This window comes from Dasypus novemcinctus, chromosome 13 (assembly GCF_030445035.2).
Source record: "Dasypus novemcinctus isolate mDasNov1 chromosome 13, mDasNov1.1.hap2, whole genome shotgun sequence".
In the NCBI taxonomy this organism is placed as follows: Eukaryota; Metazoa; Chordata; class Mammalia; order Cingulata; family Dasypodidae; genus Dasypus; species Dasypus novemcinctus.
Window position 1 is genome coordinate 98,877,891 of NC_080685.1, and position 23,853 is coordinate 98,901,743.

At 37.0% G+C, this 23,853-nt stretch overlaps 1 protein-coding gene across 4 annotated transcripts in view; it reads left to right on the plus strand.

Moving 5' to 3' along the window:
• Positions 1-22,673, plus strand: part of TATDN3 (TatD DNase domain containing 3) — a 35,641-nt gene extending 12,968 nt beyond the window's left edge. For 2 of the 4 annotated variants that reach the window (XM_012530044.4, XM_058275181.2), the window contains exons 4-10: positions 445-529; positions 11,040-11,102; positions 12,066-12,175; positions 12,330-12,385; positions 13,821-13,933; positions 19,382-19,462; positions 22,012-22,673. In XM_012530044.4, the coding sequence (XP_012385498.2) occupies positions 445-529; positions 11,040-11,102; positions 12,066-12,175; positions 12,330-12,385; positions 13,821-13,933; positions 19,382-19,462; positions 22,012-22,155 (652 nt within the window). In that variant the 3' untranslated portion in view covers positions 22,156-22,673. The remainder of the gene's footprint in view (positions 1-444; positions 530-11,039; positions 11,103-12,065; positions 12,176-12,329; positions 12,386-13,820; positions 13,934-19,381; positions 19,463-22,011) is intronic. The other 2 variants (XM_004470974.5, XM_058275182.2) reach the window with 2 other exon arrangements.
• Positions 22,674-23,853: the final 1,180 nt, after the last annotated feature.

Genomic DNA, 23,853 nt, shown 5'->3' on the forward strand with positions numbered 1-23,853 from the left:
GCTCCCCTGAGAGTGTTTGTTTGTGTGCTTGTTTTTTGTTTGTTAGCTTGTTTGTTTTTTTTAGGAGGCACTAGGGACTGAATGCGGGGCTTCCCATGTGAGAAGCAGGCACTCAACCACGAGCCACATTTGCTCCCCAGCCTTTTTCTTGACTCAGCATGTGCCCTGTTTTCGCAAATGTTTAACTGTTTCTGGAGCTTTGAGAAAGATGTTTCTGCCAATTCTTGCTGGTTGTTCAAATCTTCTCTGGTGGGGACAGAGCCCTGAAGCTTCTCACTCTGCCATCTTAATTAGGGTAGGGCCTAAAGATCATTTTTAAAGAGAAAGGGGAGGATAAAGAACATTAACATAGCCCTAAAAAGAGATTGTTTTCTACTCCTTCTTCAGAATGAATAGCCTACTAATTTGCTGTTCCTGCTCTCTTCATTTGCTCCACGTTTATAGGTACAGTGGGTTTGTCTTCCCGTGCTTGGGGGTTCACCCCATTCAAGGACTCCCACCAGAAGGCCAAAGAAGTGTCACATTAAAGGTAGCAGTCATGCGTAACAAGAACCATGTCACATATTAATGCCTTCAGACTCAGTAATCCTCCTTTTTCTAGGATTTTCTAAGGAAATAATCTAAAAGAAACACCTTTCATAAAGACGTTTATTGCAACATTATTTGTAATAGAATTTAAGAAAAAATAATCATTAGTTAACTTGTGGGTGTTAAATATAATGCATTTATTGGAAATGAGCATTATAAAGCTTGTGTATTAACATGGAAAATGTTTACAGTATAAAATAGGGAGAAAAGAGGATACCAAGTGGTTTATTTACTATGTTCTATAAGGAAAAGACTGAAAAGAAAAATACAAAAATGATAGTAACTATGAGGATATGATGGAATTATGGATGATTTTCACATTTTTTGGCATGTTGCATATTGCTTTGGCAAAAAAAGAAAGGTGATAGAATATCTAGAAAAAGAAATACAGTCAAATTCCTAGGTACAATACCATAAGGGAATAGATGATTCAAGTAAATAGTATCTTTGTACATAGGACTATTGCAACATTTATACTCTGGATCTGTTAACCTGCACTGACTTTATACCTTCCTTAAAAATAACAGTTAGCCATAAGGTTTCACCAATCACAGTAGTCAATATGTCTTATATTTCACACTTTTCTCCTGACTCAGCTTAGGAGGATGCACAGTTTCTTGAGTGCTTTATTACATTTTCAAAAGTTGATACGCCATTTGGAAGACGTGCTGGCTCTTTGTTATCTATAAATAAAGTAAGATATGGGGTCTATCATTTTTTTATAATAATGAATCACTGTTCCTACATTATCAAACCCCAGGCTGCTATGCTTATTTTAAGTAAAAAAGTACTTTTAATTTGCATCAGGTAAATCTAAGCACCTATCCTGTTGCCCTCCTTAGTTGTTGCATATGGTAAAATTAGCTAAATTGCCAGAGACATAAAATTCTCAAAATGTTGGGGATCACAGCAACACAGCACTTCTTTCAAGTATGTAGAGATATATACTAATAAATATTCATTTAGTCAGTCAGCACGTGTTTACTGACTGCCTACTGCATGCTCTAAGCATGACAGATCCTGTAGTGAGTAAGATTTCTCTCATGGAAGCTAAATTCTAGGTGGGGATAGACAGACATGAACAGGAAAACTTCAGATAGCACTAGGTGCTTTGAAGGCAATAAAGCAAGAATATGTGCTAGGGGTTGTGGATGCTGGGTTTTAGATTTTATAGTTAAGTGATAACAAAGGAGTGGGCCCTGCACAGGTAAGGGTCAGAGTGTTGTTGACAAAGGAACCAACAAACGACAGAGTTCCTAAGGTAGGAACAGGCTTGATGTGGTCAAGGCATAGAAAGAGGCTGGTGTGGCTAGAGGAGACTGGGGAGTGATAGGATGAGGTCAGAGGAACTGGGCAGGGATCACCTCAAACAGGGCCTTGCTGGATTTTCATTATATCCAATGGAGAATTTAAAGTAGGGAGTGACAGAAACAACCAAAAAGTAAGTAGTGAGTGACAAGATGTAATTTTTGTTTCAAAAAGATTCCCTTGGCTATAGTGTGAAGAATGAATTTTGAGGAGGGAAAGTGGGAAGAAGGAATAACAGGTAGGCTATTGTGATAGCCCATGTGAGAAATGATGTGGGCTTGGGCCACAGTCGCAGTGGAGGTGAAGAGAAGTAGGTGGATATGTGGCATTTGTTTTGAATGTAGAACTGACAGGACTGTATAAGTTACAAAAGTAATTAAAGTACCAGTAATATATAGTAATTCTAGATTCTCAAAGCAGATTGAACTTGCCAGATCTCAGGATAGCCGTCTGGAATAGACTGGTGATAAGCTGAGTTATTTCTGTTCTGTTCTTTTGTCCTTGCAGTCCATATCACAGTTTACTTTTTCCATACTTAATAGAATAAAGATACCTTTAAAGCAGGAATTATATACCTTAATGCACCTTTGGAACCCTGCATAATATGTGATACAAAGCTGGGTATGTAGTAAGCATTCATTAAATTGCCTTGGTTTATAAAATGAAGAATTGCCTAGCATCACTCACATCTCTCAGTCTATTCCTGAATTAATTCATTTAATAAATATTATTACCAGACATGGTCTGCTGCCCCCTGCAGGCAGGGGCATGAGCTCTCCGGTTTGCTACTGTCCCTACTTAGCCCACTTCACTCATTTTTGTTACTTTCTTGGCCCCTTATTCTAAGTTTCTGAAAACTAAATATTTTCTTTAATTAAACATCTATTGTAATTACTTAAAATAATTCAGAATAAGTCTCTCCTTTCTCTCTTCCTCCCTTTTTTTGTCCCTATGTCCTATTTTCAGTAGCATGGTAAAAACAGCGCTTTAAAATCAGAGAAACCTGGTCTACTGGCTTCTGTGATCTGTGGCAAGTTGCTTAATTTACCAAATCTCAATTTACTAATTTGTCAATCAGCAGTAATAATATAGTATTCTTCCCTCCAATCATAGGATGTAGAATCTTGAAAATCCCTCTAATAAGAACATTAGCTGTTAAGAATATAGGGGGAGTAGGAATAGGATACCTAAGATTCTAGACCTATAAATGTCCTTATAAATATTTTTACATATTCTAAAATAAAATGATAAAGATCACACACACAAATAAAATATATTTACAGATCTTAAATTATTGATATGATTTATATTCTGCCACTAAGGTCTATTTACCATCCTTGAGTTGTTAGAAATTTTGAATCTTTTCCATCAGTAGTTTGAACAGTCTGTGAATTTGTTTTTTCATAGATAATACATATTTTTAAAGTCATGTTTTTTCCTGTGTCTGATTTTCACCCAAATGTGCAACTTCTTTCTAAGACTTTCAAAATGCCAAACATCTGTGTGCTGCCCCCACCTCCCCAGTCCTTCTGAGGTCCCAGAGTACCAAAATAGTTTGGATGTTTCTGGAAAGAGCTTTACCTGGCCCTATTTAACCTACTCAGCTTCTCTGATATCCAGGATCATATGCTCTTAACTCCTTATGACAATGTTCATTCCTTTTAACCAAGTCCACTAGAATGTAGTCCTAAGGCCTTTATTCCCCCTCATCATCTTTTCTCTCTTAAGACAATTTCAAAATCTCTTCCTTTTCCTCTGCCATTTTTCACCTTTCTCTGTTTTTTTCTTCCTTTTTTTTTTTTTTTTTTGGTTTGCTTTCTTTAAAACAATTTTTAGAGAAGTTTTTTTACATTTAAAGAAAAAATACACCAAAATTGTAGGGAATTCCCATATAACCCCCCCCTCCCCCGCCACGCACACAGAGTTACCCCTCTTATTGACCTCGTAGATTAGCGTGGTTCATTTGTTACAGTTGATGAATCAATACTGAAGTATCGCTACTATTCCAAGTCTATAGTTTACATTATGGTTTACAATTTGTAAACCATACAAATTGTACAGTTCCATAGGCCTTGAGAAATGTGTAACGTCATGTGTCCATCATTGAGATATTATACAGAAGAATCTCACCTCCTCACATATGCCCTGTTCCAACCATTCATTTCCCTCACCCTTCAGAAACTCTGGCAACCACTATCTTTATATCAATGTTACAGGTTCTTCATCCAACACAAGATAACATCCACAAAAACAACTAATCTACTTTGATCACGTAGCCACACACACCCCTCCTAAAATAATTAATTCCCCAATCCTTATGGACCCAGGACAATGTCTTCTTCTTTAGCCCCAGGCTGAGAGGGGAGCCAGATACCACGGGGCAGATGTAAGGAATTACCTTGTCCACAGCTGCAAACACTCCCCAGTTTGGAGGATGGGACTTGTCCATCATCATCATTTTGGTGGTTGTCCAGGGTAACCCTGAAGAACTGGATAGTAGGAGTTGTCTGCTACTTTGCTGGGATTCAGGGCTCAGTTGGCATTTGAACAGTCCAAAGATTTACCTGTGAAATAAACTTAACAGGTAGAATGAAAATTATAGTTTCAAATAAAAGGAGAAGAAGAATCATGATTGGGGGAATTATAAATGGATATAACTATGTTATATTGGGGAAATAGATTATCGTATCATTCCCAGATAGGGTCTGCCAAAGGGGTGTTGATTTCATGGTGCTGTGTGCCTTTCCTCTGATGTCCAGATGTCCCTAGAACCATCAGGAGCATTCTTGTTTAAGGATTTGTTTACTGTGGCAGTTAGTGAAATCTGTCTGAGACATACATAAATGTAACCTCTGGAACGATCTCCTGACTTACTTTGAAATCTCTTAACCATTAAAACTTATTTTAATTTAATGTTTCCCCCTTATGGTCAAGGTCTTTTTCCAGATGCAGCATTGATTAATGCTTGGTAATAATCCCTTGTTGGCAGGAAGGCTTATCCCTGGGAATCATGTTCCATGTCGGAGGGTGGGGGAGGTAGCAATGAGTTTATTTGCTGATTTTGGCTTAGAGAGAGGATATGTTTGAGTAACAAGGAGGTTTTCAGGTACCTCCCTTTTCTTAAGTCCCTCTTGTGATTATCCCTAATAGAAGTGCCTTGCAACTTACATATCCTGAAACTAAAATCCTCAAAGTAGTTTGAGATCATCTATTTATTCTTAAATAGTGGTAACGTATATACAACATAGCATTTTCCATTTAACCACCTTTAGGCATACAATTCCATTGCATTACTTACATTCACAATGTTGTGCTACCATCAGCACCATCCGTTACCAAAACTTTTCCATCACTCCAAACAGAAACTGCACCCACTAAACATTGACTAGCACATTCCTATCTTAATTTGCTACAAGGCTGCCAATGCAAAGTTCCAGAAATGGGTTGGCCTTTATAAGGGTGATTTATTTGGAATTTGGGGTAACAGCTTGTAATTCTGAGGCCATGAAATGTTCAAATCAAGGCATCAGCAGAGATGCTTTCTCTGGGTCCTGCCACATGGTTCGCCAATCTCTGCTGAGGTCTCTGCCTTCCCCTCCAGAATCTGCCATCTCCTGGATGCCATCTCCTGGCAGCCAGGCACAGGGCTTGTCTCTTCAGCCATGAGCTGCCCTGTGGGCCCAGCTGCTTGGGAGTCTTATGCTGAAATTTTGGCTGCTGTTGGTCCTTGAGTACTGTCTTAGAGTACTCAATCCTGATGTAATCCAATCAAGAGTCTTACACCCACAGGAATGGATTAATTCAAAAACATAATCTTTCTCTTTTGGTAATTCATAAAAGAATTTCAGACTACATACCCTACACCCAACCCCACTGCTTGCAATTACCAGAAATGTTGGAACAGCTTTATAAATGGGTAAGGAGTATTTTTTGGAGGAATTGTGAGATGCTTGATAGAAAAGGCCAAGATTACTTTGAAGAGACTGTTGGTAGGAATATGGACCCTAGAGTTATTTCTGATGAGGCCTTAGAATGAAATGATGAAACTATTATTGGAAACTGGAGGAAAGGTGACCCTTGTTTTAAAGTGGCAGAGAACTTGTCAAAATTGACTCCTTATGCTAGACGGAAGACAGAATTTTTAAATGACAGGCTTGGACATTTAACTGAGGAGATTTCCAAATTAAAAGTGGAAAATGCAGCCTGGCTTCTCCTTGCAACTTATAGCAAAGTATGAGAGGAAAGAGATAAGCTGAGAAACAAACTGTTGGGCACAAAGAAACCAGAAATTGATGGTTTGGGAAATTTCAAGCTTCCAGAAAAAAGCCCCCAGAGGATAGTGTCCCAGGTGAGGACTTAACTAACTCGATAACTTAATATTGGAAATGCAGTTATGCAGGCAGGACTTGGGGAAAGTCATTGTCTGAAGGCTTGGACCCTTGTCTTTCTTTTTTTTTTTTTTTTTTGGTGCCGAAACCCGGGACCCTTGTTTCCTGCATGCAAAACCAATAAGATTTTTGTGAGATCTGTATGAATGAAATCACTGTCAGCCTGGACTAAAAGGAACAGGGAGGCAAGAGATTAGAGGACAAACAGCTTCAAGAGGAAAATCACGGAAGCTGAGTTCTGGATTTAGGACATCTTCTCGGACCAGGAGAGGGACCCCACCCATGTGTGCATAGAGGGTGATTTTGTCTTGGCATTTGAAGAAGGTGGATCTTCCAGCCCATTGCTCAGAGAGAGTTTGGCTACCCCAGGCTACAGAGAGGGTGGAACACATTCCCTGGTTGGAGAGAATTAAGTCACTACACCACAGCTTTGAAGGCATTTGGCTTATTTCCCATAGATTAGGGAGAGTTAGGTCACCAATTTATTGTTCTGAAGGGGTCAAGCCTTGTATTAGCCTGCCAAAGGGATGCCAATACAAAGTACCAAAAAGCTTTTGGCTTTTATAATGGGTATTTAGTTGGGGCCAATGGTTTATAGTTCCAAGGCCAAATCAAGGCATCAGCAGAGATGCTTTCTCACCAAAGTCAGCTACCTTTGATCCCAGTGTGCTGCCACATGGTGAAGCAAGACAGCTGCCAGTCTCTGTGAGGTTTCTGCCTTCCCCTCTGGGCTTCCTCTCTCAGGCTCAGCTGCCCTGCTTTCTTCCAGATTTCAGCTGTAAACTGGCACAGGGCTTGTCTCTTAGGGCTTTCTCTCTCTCCTGGCATAGGGCATGTTTCTTTCCAGGTCTTCTACATCAGTCTCTGCAATTTTACTGTCTTCCCAATTTCTGCTGTAAGCTGTCAGGCAAAATGGCTCGTCTGTCTGAGGGGCCTCCACTGTTGAGCCTTCTCCTTTCTGTCATATGGCAGAAGAAAAAATGACAGAGCTCTCTCTTCCTGTGTGTCTGTCTGTCTGTCTGAATGTCTGTTTATATCAGACACAGCAAGGGGGTGGGGACTCAACCTGAGCCACACCCACTGACTAGTCAAATCAAAATCCAAAGCAATCTTACCAAATAATCTAATCAAAAGCTCTGCAGCTGAATTCAATGCAATCAAAGGATATCACACTTAGAGGAATAGATTAGTTTACAAACATAATCTTTCTCTTTTGGGATTCATAAAATAATCTCAAATGTCCATAGGCCTGTATTCCAGAGATTAAGAGAGAATGTTGCTGCCACCCCACTGTACTGGTGAGGTTGAGGCTGTGACCCAGAGATTGGGGAAAGTGTGGCCATCACCCCAGTGTTGTTGCAGGGCGAGGTCTAGAGCTTGGCCACCACCCAGGTGCTTGATGAGGAGGGAACTGAGAAGAAGGCCACTGGGTAAGCTGGTGGAAGGGACAGGTCCCATGAGGCCCTGTGGAGAAGAAACCATAGTTCTAAGGATGACGTTCAGACCTTGAAATCTAATGGAGTATGCCCTGCAGGTTTTTGGAACTGTTTGGCTCCCATAATTACCTGTTTCCCTCCCAATTTCTCCATATGGTAATGTAAATGTTTATCCTGGGACTCTCCTCCTTTGTATATTGGAAACAGATAACTTGTGTTCTAAGTTTCACAGGTTTACAGCCAGAGGGGAAGTTTGCCCCAAGACAAACTGCTTGCCTATAACTGATTTCTATATTTTGTACTTAGCATTGTTCCTGGAATGATTTAAGGCTTTTTGAAATATTGTGACATAATGAATGTATTTTGCATATGGAAAGAAATATGTCTTTTTGGGATTTAGAGGATGGAGTATGACAGGTTTAAATTTCTTTATGAATCCCAAAAAGAGAAAGATAATGTTTTTTAAATAATCCATTCTTGTGGGTGTGAGATTCTTTTGACTGGACTATGGTGTGACTCAGGTTGAGTCTCCAGCCTCTTGCTGGGTCTGATATAAATGGAGACAGAGAGAGAGAGACACGGAAAAAGGGAGCTCTACCATTTCCGATCCTGCAAGTGAGAGTACTAGAGGATGACTTAAGTGCGAAGCCTCTAAAAGGCTGGGCCCACAAAGCAGATGAAGAGCAGACGAGCCCTGCCATATGCCTGATAGATCACAGCTAAACTCAGGAAGAAAACAGAGCAGCTGAGATTGAGAGAGGAGGGCCCTGAGAGAGGAGGCCTGGTAAGAGACAAGCCTTATGCCTGGTTGCCCACAGCTGAGCTATGGGATATGGTAGATTCTGAAGTGGAAGGCGGGAACCTCAGCAGAGATCCACAGCCATTTTTGCCACATGGCAGGACCCCAGAAATACCAGTAGCTGACTTGGTGAAAAAGCATCTCTGATGGTGCCTTGATTTGGACATTTCATGAACTCAGAACTATAAGCTTTTACCTTAAATAAAATCCCCATTATAAAAGCCAACCCATTTCTGCTACTTTACATCAGCAGCCTTTTGGCAACTAAGATACATCCCAAACTCTGGTAACTTAAAATCCACTTTCTGTCTCATAAATTTGCATATTATGGTTATTTCATGTACATGGGATCATACAATATAAACTTTTGTATATGACATAGTTCATTCAACATGATGTCTGTATGGTTCTTCCATGTTTTAACATGTATCAGAGCTTCATTCTTTCTATGGCCAAATATTCCATTGTATTTATTTACCACACTTTTTGTTTATCCATTCATCTGTTGATGGACACTTGGGTTGCTTGCACTTTTGGGCTATTGTGAATAATGCTGCTATGAATATTGGTGTATAAATGTCTGTTCAAGTCTCTGCACCTAGAAGTGGGATTGCTGGGTCATGGTAATTCTAAGTTTAACTTTTTGAAGAATCACCAAACCATTTTCCATAGCAGCTTTACTATTTTACATTCCCACCAACTGTGTACAAGTATTCCTATTTCTCTGCTTCCTCAGCGTTTGTTATCTTCTGTTTTTGAATGCTAGCCATTCTTTTGGGTGTGAGGTAGTATCTTACTGTGGTTTTGATTTGCATTTACCTGACAGCTAATGATGTTGAGTGTCTTTTCATGTGCTTATTGGCCATGAAATAATATTCTTCTTTGGAGAAATGCCTGTTGAAATCCTTTGACCATTTTGAAATTAGGTTGTTTGTCTTTTTGTTTATATATTCCTTATATTAAACCCTTATCAGATAGATTGTTTCCAGGTATATTCTCCCATTCTGTGGGTAGTCTGTTCACTTTCTTGATAATGTCCTTTGAAGCACAAAAGTTTTTCATTTTGATAAAGTCCAGTTTATCTATTTTTTCTTTTTTTGCTCATGTTGACAAGTATCATGGGAGTGGAGATGGCTCAAGTCATTAGGCACCTCCCTCCCACATGAGAGGTCCTGGGTTTGGTTCCTGGTGCCTCCTAAAAAGAAGACGAGCACACAACAGACACAGAGAGCAGACAGCAAGTGCAAATAATGGGGGGTGGGGGGTGGAGGGAGAATAAAAAATAAATGTATCTAGAAGCAATTTTCTATATAAATTTGTCTTTCTCCTGCCTTCCTGAGAAATCTTCCCAGGATGAATTCTCTTAAGTAGAAATGGTAATATTGAAATTAATGGTACACATTACTTCAACAGTTAACAAACAAGCATATATATGATATTCATTGTTTATATTGTTGAACTTTTACATCAAAACTAGGACAAGCCAGACTTTAAAGACAAAAGAAGTCAATGAAACAGTATATTATCACTGTTGTGAACCTGCAAAACCTTTAGCACTCTAAGTAACACAGTGCACTACCAAAAACTCACCTGCAAAGGTTACCACTTGGTGGCTCTCTTCTTCCTTGCTCAGCTATTCTAGGAAATGCACATTGATTTTCTTAAATGCCAGGAAAGGCCCCCTAAACAGAAGGTGGTTGTAGCATAAGTAACTCAACATCCCGAACACTGACTGCCCTTTCCTTAACTTGCACTGTAAGCTAGATTCAGCTAGTCATAAGACAGGCCTCAGAAGGCCATTGCCCAAGAATAAGTAGATCTTAAAGCTAGTAAAACTGTAACTATCTGACCTTTCCCTCCTTGTAAGGAGATATAAGAACATCTGCTTCTTTGATTGTAATCAAAGAAGCATTCTGTAGAAGTCCTGTGCACGCACGCCCACATGCTTTGATAATTATCTTTAAAGGTATGAACCTTTAATCTTGAGCAAAGTGCTGCATTCTTTTAGAGTGACACCAGTTCCTCACATAGCAACCTCAATAAAAAATCCAACAATTTCTCAGGAGGTGTGGACAGACCATCTCAGAACTGTCGTCTCTTCTCCCATCACTGAGGATGAGGACCCCATGTAAGCCCTCTCATAATTGCTCATTTACTTGCCAAGCTGGATTTGTCCAATTTGTTCTTTTGTTTCTCTTAGTTCCCTCTCCGTTCAGAGGGAAGGTGTCATTCTGTACAGCACCACTCTATACTCAGGACAGAGGTGTTAAGCAAATCTTCATTAAAATATAAGTTTGTAGTCTGAATAGCATATCTTAGGATATGTCTCTACTCAGATTTCCAGATGGTGATACTCCCATTATAAAAGGACTACTATTCTTAGTTCCTCAAATGATTAACAGGATTAAATGTAAGTAAAGCACCTGGCATAGCCTAGGCCTGGAACAGAATAGGCAGTCATGAAGTATCAGTTCCCTTCTCTTCCCATTTAAAAAATTTACTGTTTTTTTTATCTTCCAGGATTTGGATATAGCTTTGCCCATTATCGAGCATTTTAAGGATCACTTGTTGGCAATTGGAGAGGTAAATTAGCTCATCAAATAACTTCCAATCCTGATCTTTATATGACATATGAAATAATCCTCAGTTCAGTATTGGTGATTATAATTGACTGGGTGATAATTATGTTTATCCCATTTGGCTTAATAATAATTTATTGGTGCTTTCTCAATAAGCAGAAGAGCTTGGGGATAAAACTAGAGAAAGTCTCACCATAGGCTTACCTTAATGGGAGTATATTAATTTTAATAGCAATACTATATACTATGCTTTCCCCCCCCATTTGTTTAAAACTGGATCATTCTGGTTAATTAAAATAGTCTATACAACTCTTCATAAATAATCTAGAAACAAACTTTAAGTAGGCTAGAGTAATTAAAGAATACTTTAAATAATTTACAATTGTGAAATATTTTTATCACTTTGTAATAAATTCCATTTCTCATTAAAGATAAAAGAATAATACATAAATTTAGAATATATATTAGGGTAATGTATCCCAAAAGTGCTGTTGAACCCCTGAAATGTGACTGGTCCAAACTGAAATGTGCCATAAGTGTATAAAACACAGCAAATTTCAAAGACTTAGTAACAAAGAAGAATGTAAAATAACTCAATAATTTTGTATATTATATATTGGTTATGTGTTGAAATAATATTTTGAATGTAGTAGATTAAATATATATTTGTGAATATGTGTATGTGTGTATAAATATATGTATATGTAGGGAGGTACCAGGGATTGAACCTAGGGCCTCATAATGCAAGGCACACGCTCAACCACTGAGTTACACCCGCCCCACTAAAATATTTCATTAAAATTATTTTTGCCTATTTCTTGTTAATATTTTTAATAAGACTATTAGAAAATGTAAAGTTGCATTTGTGGCTCACATTATATTTCTATTGGTTGGCACTAATGTATAGTATCTCTTTTGGGGTTCATTATACCATATCATGTAATTTTATTTTATTTCTCTGTTTTAGGTTGGGCTAGATTTTTCCCCCAGATTTGCCAGCACTGATGAACAGAAGGAAGAGCAAAGACAAGTGCTAATCAGACAGGTCCAATTAGCCAAAAGACTAAATTTGCCTTTGTAGGTTAATTAATCATCTTTCTATGTTAACAGCTATAGAACAAATTAAATAATGTTGGAAGAGATCTTCCTAAAATTGACCTCTACATTTATCTCTGAATTATTTTCATAGAACAAAAATAATACTAAAAGGAATTTTTTTGTTTTTAAATAGGAATGTTCACTCCCGGTCAGCTGGAAGACCCACCATCAGCCTCCTCCATGAGCAAGGTATGTAGGTTCCTGAGAGAAGTATGCCTTACGTTTAAGTATGACAAGGCCAGTCCAGAGTATCTTAGAGCAGAAAGTACTTTAATTTGATTTCTTTAAGGGAAGGGAAAGGAATAAGAATGGAGGTGGACAAGCAACTAAGGTGATTTTGCAAATAAGGCTGTTGGACACAAGATATTCTGTGTATGATATTTATTAGGTTAAGATCGAGCAAATTAAAAATTGGTCAAATAATTTATATTCCTTATTTAAAAATTTAACAGCTCCAATATTTTAATCAGCTTAGCCAGCTGATTCATGAGGGAGAGTTAGAAATTGGGCAAAGAGCACGCAAGGAGTGCCATGGCACGCAGGGATGCCCCCTGCGTAGGGGTGCCCCATGTGCGGGAATGCACCCAGCAAGGAGAGCCGCCCCACGCAAAAAGTGCAGCCCGCCCAGGAGTGGCGCTGCACACACGGAGAGCTGATGCAGCAAGATGATACAACACAAAGAGACACAGATTGCACGGGGCCCCCAAGAATGCAAGCAGACACAGAAGAACACACAGCAAATGGACACAAGAGAGCAGATAACGGGGGGCAAGGGGGGAAGGGGAGAGAAAGAAATAAAATAAATCTTAAAAAAAATACTGGGCAAAGAAGGGCAGTCACACTGGATCATTCTTTGGCATGTTTTCTGCTGCTTCAGAAAATGGTATTTTATAGATTGTGACCATCATACAGAAGATGCACTGTTGCTTTACCAGTTGTGCCTAAAGTAAAAATATATCTTTTTCAAATTTTTTAAGGTACCACCACAGTAAGATATAGTTTATGTTGAAGCTCAGTATACACACACAAAAAAAATTGACTAAAGTTTAACAAGGACGTGTGTGTGTGTGTGTACCTACCATTTGGCAAAAAACCTATCAAATGACGTAAGTGCAATTGCTTACAAATAGAAAGCACTGTACTCCTCAGCAACGAGTATTGAACCCTTCCAAAATCACTGATAACATGATTTTTATGCTGTCTGAGCAGCCTTCCTTAAAGGATTGGACATAGTTTTGTGAAGCCACCTATGACTATTGAATTTGTGAGTTATTTGGCTGTCCAGTTTCTTCTTCCATTAGCATTTCTGTTAGGAACAATAAATTGACAGCTCACAAACTTCTGGAAAAGGTTTCATGGTACAGGAAGTTTAACTGTTTAAAAGTTTGTATTTCAGTGTTCTTTTAACAATTTTATTCTGAAGATTAAGAATTTGCTCTTAATCTATTTGGACACTGTACATTTATCTACTTTTCAGAAGTCATAGAACCTTATTTTTATATTATAATGCCCAACATTTACTTGAAATCTCTGGTATTTTTTGCTTAGTTTGATTACCGGGAAAGCCTCTTGTTAAGGAAATAAAATAGAACTCTAACTCTAATTTGCTTTTAATTTTTGAGAGGTGCTGACAAGGTGCTGCTGCATGCATTTGATGGTCGGCCATCTGTAGCCATGGAAGGAGTAAGAGCTGGATACTTCTTCTCAATTCCACCTTCTATCATAAGAAGTGGACAGGTATATTCTTTCATTAAACTGCATCTGACACTATGAAATATACTTTAAGCACTTTAATTACATACTTGCTATACTATTCTAATTGCATTACAGAAATTTATCTTAGGTCCCTACGTCAACACCATGTATAAAAACTAGCTCAAAATGTATCAAAATCCTAAATGTAAGAGCCAAAAATATAAAATTCTTAAAAAGAAAATATATATAAATGTTTATAACCTCAAACTAGGCAATAATTTCTTATATATGACACCAAAAGCAAAAGGAGCCCATGAAAAAATAAGTAAATTGACATCATCAAAATTACAAGCATTTGTACTTCAAAGGGCACCATCAAGAAGGTAAAAAAGCAATCTAAGGAATGGTAGAAAATATTTGCAAAACATGTATCTGATAAAGGTCTAGTGTCCAGACATTATAACTCACCAACAAAAATACAAATAACCCAATTTAAAATGGACAAAGGTGAGCAGGTGTAGCTTAGTGGCTGACCACCTGCTTCACATTTACAAGGTCTGGGTTCAATCCCTGGTACCCCTAAAAATGGGGGGAAGGCAAAGAATTTGAATAGATGTTTCTCTAGGAAGATAGACAAATGAGCAATAAGCATTTGAAAAGATGCTCAACATCATTAGTCATTAGGGAAATGCAAATATCAAAACCACAATGAGATACCACTTTGCACTACAATGGTTATAAACAGAAAAATGACAATAATAAGAATTGGTGAAGATGTGATAGAGAAATTGGAACCCTCATTGATTGCTGGAGGGAATGTAAAATGGTACAGCAGCTTTGCAAAACAATTTGGCAGTTCCTCAAAAAATTGAACATAAAGTTACCATATGACCAAACAATGCCACCCCTGGTTCTATAACCAAGAGAAATGAAAATACATATCCACACAAAACTTATAAACAAATGTTTATAGCAGCATTATGCACAATAGCCAAAACATGGATACAACCTAAAAATCCATCAAAATGAGGTATAACCATACAGTGGAACTCTTCAGCCATAAAAAGCAATGAAGTACTGACTCATGCTACAATAGGGATGAACCTTGAAAGCATGCTAAGTAAAAGATGAGATGTCCAAAAGAGGTAAATCTGTAGAGAGAGAAAGCAAGTTAGTGGTTACTAGGAGTAGGGGACAATGGGGAATGACTTCAGTTAGGGTTGGGATTTCTTTTTGGGGTGGTGAAAAAGTCCTGGTGATGGTTTCACAATCTTATGATTATACTAAAAATTGAATTGTACACTTAAAAGGATTAATATTTTGGTATATGAATTATTGTTGAATAAAAATGCAAAAAAAAATTCATCTTGGTAAATTTACCATATTTCATCAGTTTTTAAATACTCATTTTTTCATATTTTATCATTTTTATATTTATCATTGGGATGCATGTTACTGAAATACAGTAAGTTATACCAGTATTCAAAAACTAATGTAAGAAAAGAGAGTATAGAATTGAGTTATAACCAATATATTATTTTATTATCTCCATTAGCAATCATTTATCTGTTTTATAGTTTTTTTAAATTGTAGTTTTTAAAGTCAGGTTTATACAAGAATATGCCTATTATAATTTACTCTTTTTAAGTATGCAAGTGTATGAGTTTTGACAAATTTATGTGTCATGTAACCATCACTGCATTGAAGATAATAGAATATTTCCATCATCTCCAAAAGTTGCCTTATGCACTTTTCTAGCCAGTCCTCTCCTTCCATCCTCTGCCACAGTTTGAGGCTATTATGAATAAAAACTGCAATAAGTTTAGTGTACTGGTTTTTTTTTTTTGACATATGTTTTCATTTCTCAGGAATTAATACCTGGGAATGGTATTGCTGGGTCATGGGCAAGTGTATGATTACCTTTATAAGTAGCTATCCATTTTGAATTCCCACTTGCAATTTGTGAAAGTTCTGCCTCCTTGATAGTACTTGGTGTTATACTGGTTTTTTTCAGTTTTAGCCATTCTAATATATGCATATTTGTCACTCTTTGGGGCTTTTATTTGTTTTTCCTTAATGACTAATGATGTTGAACTCTTTTCATTGTGCTTATTTACCTTCCAAACATCCACACCTTTTCTTTGGGTAAAGTTCCATTCAAATCTTTTACCACCTTTTTAATTGGGTCATTTTCTTATTGAGTTAGCCATATTCTTTATACAAGTTCTTTTTTTTTTTAAAGATTTATTTATTTATTTTTAATTTCTCTCCCCTCCCCCCCCAGTTGTCTGCTGTGTTCATTCGCTGTGTGTTCTCCTGTGTCCACTTTTATTCTTGTCAGCGGCACCCAGAATCTGTGTCTCTTTTTGTTGCATCATCTTGCTGCGTCAGCTCTCTGTGTGTGCAGTGCCACTCATGGGCAGGCGGCGCTTTCTTCGCACAGGGTGGCTCTCCTTACGGGGCGCACTCATTGCACGTGAGGCTCCCCTATGCAGGGAACACCCCTGCAAGGCATGGCACTCCTTGCACGCATTAGCACTGCGCATGGGCCAGCTCCACATGGGTCAGGAGGCCCTGGGTTTGAACCCTGGACCTCCCATGTGGTAGGCAGACACTCTATCAGTTGAGCCAAGTCTACTTCCCAATATACAAATTCTTTATTTGCTATATGTTTTGCAGATATTTTCTCCCAATCTTTATCATTTTCTTAATAACGTAATTTTCTTAATAGAGTTGTTTTTAATTTTGATGAACTTTACCTTATCTGTATTTTTCTTTTAGGGTTCATGCTTTTAGTGTTAAGTCTGTGAAATCCGCCTAACCCACATTCACAGATTTTCTTTTACGTTTTTTTCCCCTAGATGCTGATAGATTTAGTTTTTACCTTTATATCTGTGATCCATTTTGTATATAATGCAAGGTATGAGTCAGGATTTATTTTTTGGCCTATAGAGATCCACTTTCAGTACCATTTTAAAAAATACCATCCTTCCCTGAATTACTTTGGCACTTTTTTCCAAAATAAATTGCATTCAACCTTTAGACCAATTTGGGGAGACTTGTCATGAATATGGTATATCTGTCCATTTATTTATAGCTTCTTTGATTTCTCTCATCCTTGTTTTATGGTTTTCAGCATCCATAGCTTACATATTTGGTTAAATTCATCACTCTGTGTTTTATATTTTTTGATGCTTTTGTGAATAGTACTGGATTTTAAGCTTGTTACCATTTATTTACTGCTAGTAATATAGAAATACAATTGATTTTTCAAGTGATCTTGCTAAATTCATTGTTAGTTCTGGTAGAGTTTTACAGATTCTTTAGTGTTTTTTGCATAGTTGATCATGTCATCTATGAGTAAAGACAGTTTTACTTTTGCTTTTCCAATATGTGTGCCCTTTATTTCTTTTTCTTGCCTTCTTGAACTGGGTACCATCACCAGTACAATATTGAATAGAATAGTGAAAGCAGGCATCTTTGCTTTTTCCTGGTCTTCACGAGAAAGCATTCAGTCTTTCACCCTAAAGTATGATATTAGCTATAAGTTTTTCAAAGATGCTTTTTATTAGGTTGAGAAAGTTCCTTCTATATCTGGTTTCCTGAGAGCTTTTATTAGAAATAGTTAGATGCTGTATTTTGTCCAATCTATTTCTGCATCTACTGAGATGATCATATGGTTTTTCTTTTTTTATGGTCTGCTGATATCAGGTTAATTACATTGATAAGTTAATGTTGAAACAACCCTGCCTTCCTGAGATAAAGTCTATATCATCATGATATATTATTATTTTTATATACTGTTGGATTCAATTTGCTAATATTTGTTAAGGATTTTTATGTCTCTGTTCATTGGTCTCTAGTTATCTTTTTACCATGTCTTTGTCTGGTTTTGGTATTAGGGTAATGATGGCCTTATTCTGTGAGACAGAAAGAATTCCCTCCTCTTTTTTTTTTTCTAGAAGAGTTTAAGTGTGTATTAGTCAGGGTTTTCTAGGGAAACAGAATCAACAGGAGATATGTGTAAATAGTATGAGATTTTATAAAATTCTCTCACGTGACTGGGGATGCACAAGTCCAGGTTCTTCAGGCAGGCTATAAACTAGGGGCTCCAGTGAAGGTCCAGTGAAGGTTCTTGATGAGCTCCCAGGAGATGCTGGCTGTCCAAAGACAAGCTGGGAAATTCTCTGAATGCTGAAATCACTTCCCCTTTTAAGGCATTCAACTGATTGGATAAAACGTCACTCATTGCAATCTCCCTGGTTGATTGCAGATGTCATCAGCCATCTATGCAGTAAATGCACTAATGCCTAAAGTCCATAAATGTCCTTGTATTACATTTAGCTCAGTGCTTGCTTGACCAAACAACTGGACACAATTACCTAGCCAAGCTGACACATTAGCCTAACCATCACAATGTGGAACTGGTATTATTTCTTCCTTATATGTGTGATAGTATTCATCAGTAAAGCCAGCTGGACCTAAAGTTTCCTTTGATTTAAGATGCGTAATTACAAATTAAATTTCTTATGGTAGTGATGATTACACAACATTGTGAACATAATTAACAGCACTGAAATATATATCTGAAAGTGATTAAAGGGAGAAATGTTAGATTGTATATATGGTAACAGAATAAAAATAAAACTTAAAAATCCATGTAACTACATTACACAGTGAACCCTTAGTTAAATCGTGGACTATAGTTAACAGTACAGTTATAAAAATGTGCTGTCATCAATTGTAACAAATGTTCCACACCAATGCAAGGTATTAATAATAGGGTGGGATATGGGAATCCAGTATTTTATGCATGACCGTTCTATAAATGTACAACTTCTCTAATAAAAAAAAGATACAGAACTATTTCTAATTTCTTCTCTCTTTTTTGTTCATTCTGGCTAGAGAGATTTATCAGTGTTCTTTTCAAAGAACTTTTGGTTTCTGTGATTCTTATTTTTTCTATTTCTAATTTCTTTTTTTTTTTTTAAAGATTTATTTATTTATTTATTTATTTCCCCTCCCCTCCCCCGGTTGTCTGTTTTCTGTGCCTTTTTGGTGCGTCTTGTTTCTTGTTTCTTTGTCCGCTTCTGTTGTCAGCAGCGGCACTGGAAGTGTGGGCGGCGCCATTCCTGGGCAGGCTGCTCCCTCCTTCGCGCTGGGCGGCTCTCCTTACGGGTGCACTCCTTGCGCGTGGGGCTCCCCTACGCGGGGGACACCCTGCGTAGTGCGGCACTCCTTGCGCGCATCAGCACTGCGCATGGGCCAGCTCCACGCGGGTCAAGGAGGCCCGGGGCTTGAACCGCGGGCCTCCCATGTGGTAGACGGACGCCCTAACCACTGGGCCAAAGTCCATTTCCCTATTTCTAATTTCATTGATTTAAGCTCATCATTATTTTATTCCTTTTGGTTGCTTTGGATTTAATTTGCTGTTCTTATTTTTTCTATTTCTCATGTTTAAACTACTAATTCTTCCGTTTTTTCTCCAAGAAGCAGAAACTTGTGAAACAGTTGCCTCTAACTTCTATATGCTTAGAAACAGATTCACCTGCCCTAGGACCAGAAAAACAGGTAAATGAATTTCCAATTTCTACATTATACATTTAAATTACCTTTCATTCGAGCTATTTCTAATTTAAATCTCTTTCCCATTATACCAATGGAACCATATTATAGTTTGAAGGGTTATAATAACTCTATTTCAGGTTTTTTCTAAATAAAGATATTACACTCCAGAGAATATAATTTGATATGGGATGTGTCCTAATTTATGTAACAATAAAAACCAGAGCAATATCATAAAAAGCACAGTGTCTAGAGACAGAAAGACCTGGGTTTAAATCCTATCTCCATTACTCACTAGCTGTGGTCAAGGTACTTATTCTCTCTGAAACTATGTAAAATGTAGGCAAAACAATAAATAAGGATTACAGTAGGGATTAAATGAATTAATTTATGTAAAAGTGCATAGTAGTAGCTGATATGTGATAGGTGCTCAACAAATGTTCATTGGTCTTCTTGGAATTAGCTGTGTTATGAGATTCAATTTCTTTCCGTACAGATATTTATATAGTCATAGGTTTATATGGTCTTTGCTGTAGTTTCTTATTTTGTTATTGTAGACCACAAAGGCTCATTTTAAAAATTTCATATTCTTTCATACTGATACTATTCTAACTCTGAAAGGGAGCCACAGAATCTTTTTTATTTACTTAGTTAGTGTCTAAGTGTTCCCAGTTAATAGCTTTTAAGTGCCTCTGGTTTCCCATTAGATCTTTGTCTCCATGCCTGGCACATTCAAAGAATGAGTACTTAAGATTAAGAAGTTTTGGAGCACTGTTAACATGATTATTAATAAACTATGGTCATTTATGATTTCAGTGTGGATTTTTGCTAATTAATGCCCAGGTAATTACATAGTTTCATTATTCAGAATTATTGTGAAGGACAGAGGAATGAGAAAGTAGAGGATGACATCTGCAGTAATATTTTATTTGGATGTAGGACAGAATGGTACAAAATTGCCTTACTGATTAGTGTAAAATGAAAGGAAAATGACCTAGCATTTTTTCTCCCCAAACAGGATTGAATTTTGATTGCTGTCATATTTATATTTAGTTGATTTGACCCAAATTGTGAGTTTCTGGCCTTGCACTTAGGAGATACTCAATAAATATTTATTGAATAAAAGAAATTTTAGCCAGATACGCATTTTTATAAAATAAATAAATAAAATGTTTGTTTTAGAAAATTAGAAAGCACAGAAAATCATAAAAAAATAAAGACATTCACTGCCCAGAGGTTGGTACTATAACATAGTGGTTAAGACCATAGCTTCTGAAGTCAGGTTGCTGGGGTTTAAACCTCAGCCAGTCTACTTAGGTGCTTAGGATTCCTTCTCATCTATAGAGAAGGGCTGCTGATAATAATAGTACCCGTCTCATAGAGGTATTTTGAAGATTAAATGAGAAATTCCATGAAAAGCTGAGAACAAATCTGGTTTGCAATAAACACTAAATAAATGTAAACTCTTAGCCTTCTAGCTCTTTTATATCCATATATGTACATACATGTATATTTTATAGAAATAAGCCTGAACATGTTATTTCATGACTTGCTTTTATGTAGTGAACACCTATTTAATCAGTAAATAAACTTTTCCTTATAATGTTTACCAACTGCATAGTATTCCAGTATGTGAATAAACCATAATGTATTTAACTTGATATTGGCAATTTAGGTTGTTTCCAATTTTTTACACAGTACTATAAAAATTATGATAACCATCCTTGAATATAAATCTTTGCACACATTCTTCATTGTTTTCTTAGGCTAAATTACCAAAGTTATTTTTGTACTCTATCAGTAATTTTTTTCCTTTGAACTTTATCATCCTGAGTATCATCCTGAGGTAGATAACACATTCATAATAACAATGGTAATACATTTCATCAAATCTCAATGCCACTGTTTATAGATGCACTATTGTTTTATGACCATTCAAAAGAAAAAACACTGCTGATTATACCATGCCATTGGATATAAGCTATATATATGAATTACAGTGATTTAAAATAGCCAAATGTGTCTTCGTTTCAGTGAAATACCAGTATAAAGTCTGTTTAGGTTTTCAGACACACAATGGCATTTCTTCAATCAAACTGTAATGTAGCTTGTTAGGTGAAGAGGCCAAGGAGCAGAGGAGTGGCCTTTATAAGCACTTACATAAACAGCAAATCAAAGGATAATTAACTTCATCAGGAAGGTCATTGAGTGTTCACTATTTGCAGACTGCTTCATGTGTTAGGTACTGGAACTTCAATTGCTCATACCCTAGGGTTCTTCACAGGAGCAGCATATACTTATAATCAGCATCGCAGCCCCAGCTTTTAAGCTGAAGTTCAGGGCGTCCTCTCCCCTTGCTCTCCAGCAAATAAACCCATCAATTCATCCATCCATCCATCCATCCATCTATCCATCCATCCATCCATTCATCCATCCATCCATCCATCCATCCATCCATCATCTATCCTCATTTTCTTCTCTTTAACTGCAGGCTCCAAGGTTTTGCTTCCTTTGGGTGTCAGGTTTGTTTCATTGTCTGCTTTGTTCTGTTTCAGGTACGGAATGAACCTCAGAACATTTCCATTTCAGCAGAATATATTGCCCAGGCAAAAGGGATCTCAGTGGAAGAAGTTGTAGAAGTTACAACACAGAATGCTTTGAAACTTTTTCCCAAGCTTCAGCAGCTGTTTCCAAAATAGCTTCAACGTCATCAATTGCAAAACCAAACCTACTGCAGGGGATAGCATTTGAGAAAAAGAGATTATTTTGATTAAGGAGCCATTTTATATATGTAGAAGATTATAATATTAAGGGAATCATTTCTCTTAACTGGAATGCTAGAACCCTGGGTTCTAATTCTAGCCTTGTGCTGCTTTTGAATTAATGGAGTACTAGCAGTAGATTGGGAGAGCGCTGCTGCTTCTAACCTTGTTCCATTAAATAAACTACCATTGAGCTAAAATATTTCTTCAGGGAAGGGTGGCTCCCACAATTAAAGAAATGAAGAGGGAATAGGTTAAAGTTGGATCCTTGTCTACCTGTTTTACTTCCCATATGATTCATCCAGTGAAGGGAGAATATCTAGTTTCTTAAACTATCTAAGAGAAAAATGTACAAAGTTTTCATATTGATTTTGGATTTTGATTTATGAGGCTATCACTCTTAAATTCCAACCCCAAAGTCTAGTTAATAAACTGATTTTAAGTTCCAGTCTGAATTTTGTCACATTGATGTTTATTTAATATAAATGCTTTATTTAAAACATTTCTGATTTTTTGTGTCGCAGTTATATCCTTTATATTTTTAAGTTTTAAAAATGTTATAGTTAACCAGGATGTTTAATTTTGTTAAATTATATAAACGGCAAATTCTGGGGGAAAAAGTACCTGCAGTAGAAAAAAAATCAACCTCCTAAAAAGCATAGAGATTTTACAAAGTAGATCTTCAATAAATATTTTAAATGAATTCATTTATAGAGGAATCAGTACATGGTAGGGCAGATTCTCCAAACTAGCTGAGAAATGAAATAGGCTGTTTAAGCACTCCTCAGTATTGTTATAAATGAAATGCCTACATAATACGGGAGGTTATATTAAAACTAGACTTCTGAGCTTTCAACTCTATATTTCCTTTCCGTATTTCTTACTCCCTTCTGTCCACATTCCCCTTGTCGGATTTAAATCTTCAAAGGTCCAGCTTAAATGCCATCATCTTTCCTAATCACCTCAGCCCGATATGATCCTTGCCCTCTAAATTGTTGAACCATTTTCTTTTTTTATTCCACAGTTATTGAGCCTCTTCTATAGATTGCTCACTATTCTAGGTCCATAGGCTCCAAAGAGAAGTAAATAAGATATGGTTCTTGTCCTCATTTCGCAGTTTAATAAAGGATCTGGACAAGTTGACCAAAGCATTTCAAAGTATGTGAAAAGTGCTATAAAACCAGTCTAATGACACTTCTCACATAATCTTTACTTTTGTTTATAGTTGCCTTGTGTATGTTTTTTTACTTTTAGAAATTGTAAACCTTTTGAGAACAGACCAAGTTTTTTGTTTTACTTCTTCTACAAGTTCATAGTATCACAGGCTCACCTATTTTTAAAATAGTGAATGGAAATAGTAAGTCTGACTGCAGTTGAGAAGCCACTTTTTAAAAATCTTTCAATCTACTCTTTGGAATAGATATTAAGTATTATTAACAATATCAACCTTTTCATATCATTTTCAAGGTGTTTAGTTTTCTCCTCTTCCCTATAAATGTCCTAAAAACTGTTGCGATTTCCTAAAGTTGAACCATTCTGCAAAGTAGAAGAAAATTCTTGATCTGGTTTGGAAATTCTTTTTGCATTCTATAGTAACACCCTCCTCACACAGCTGAAAGGCAAACAGGGCTGCCC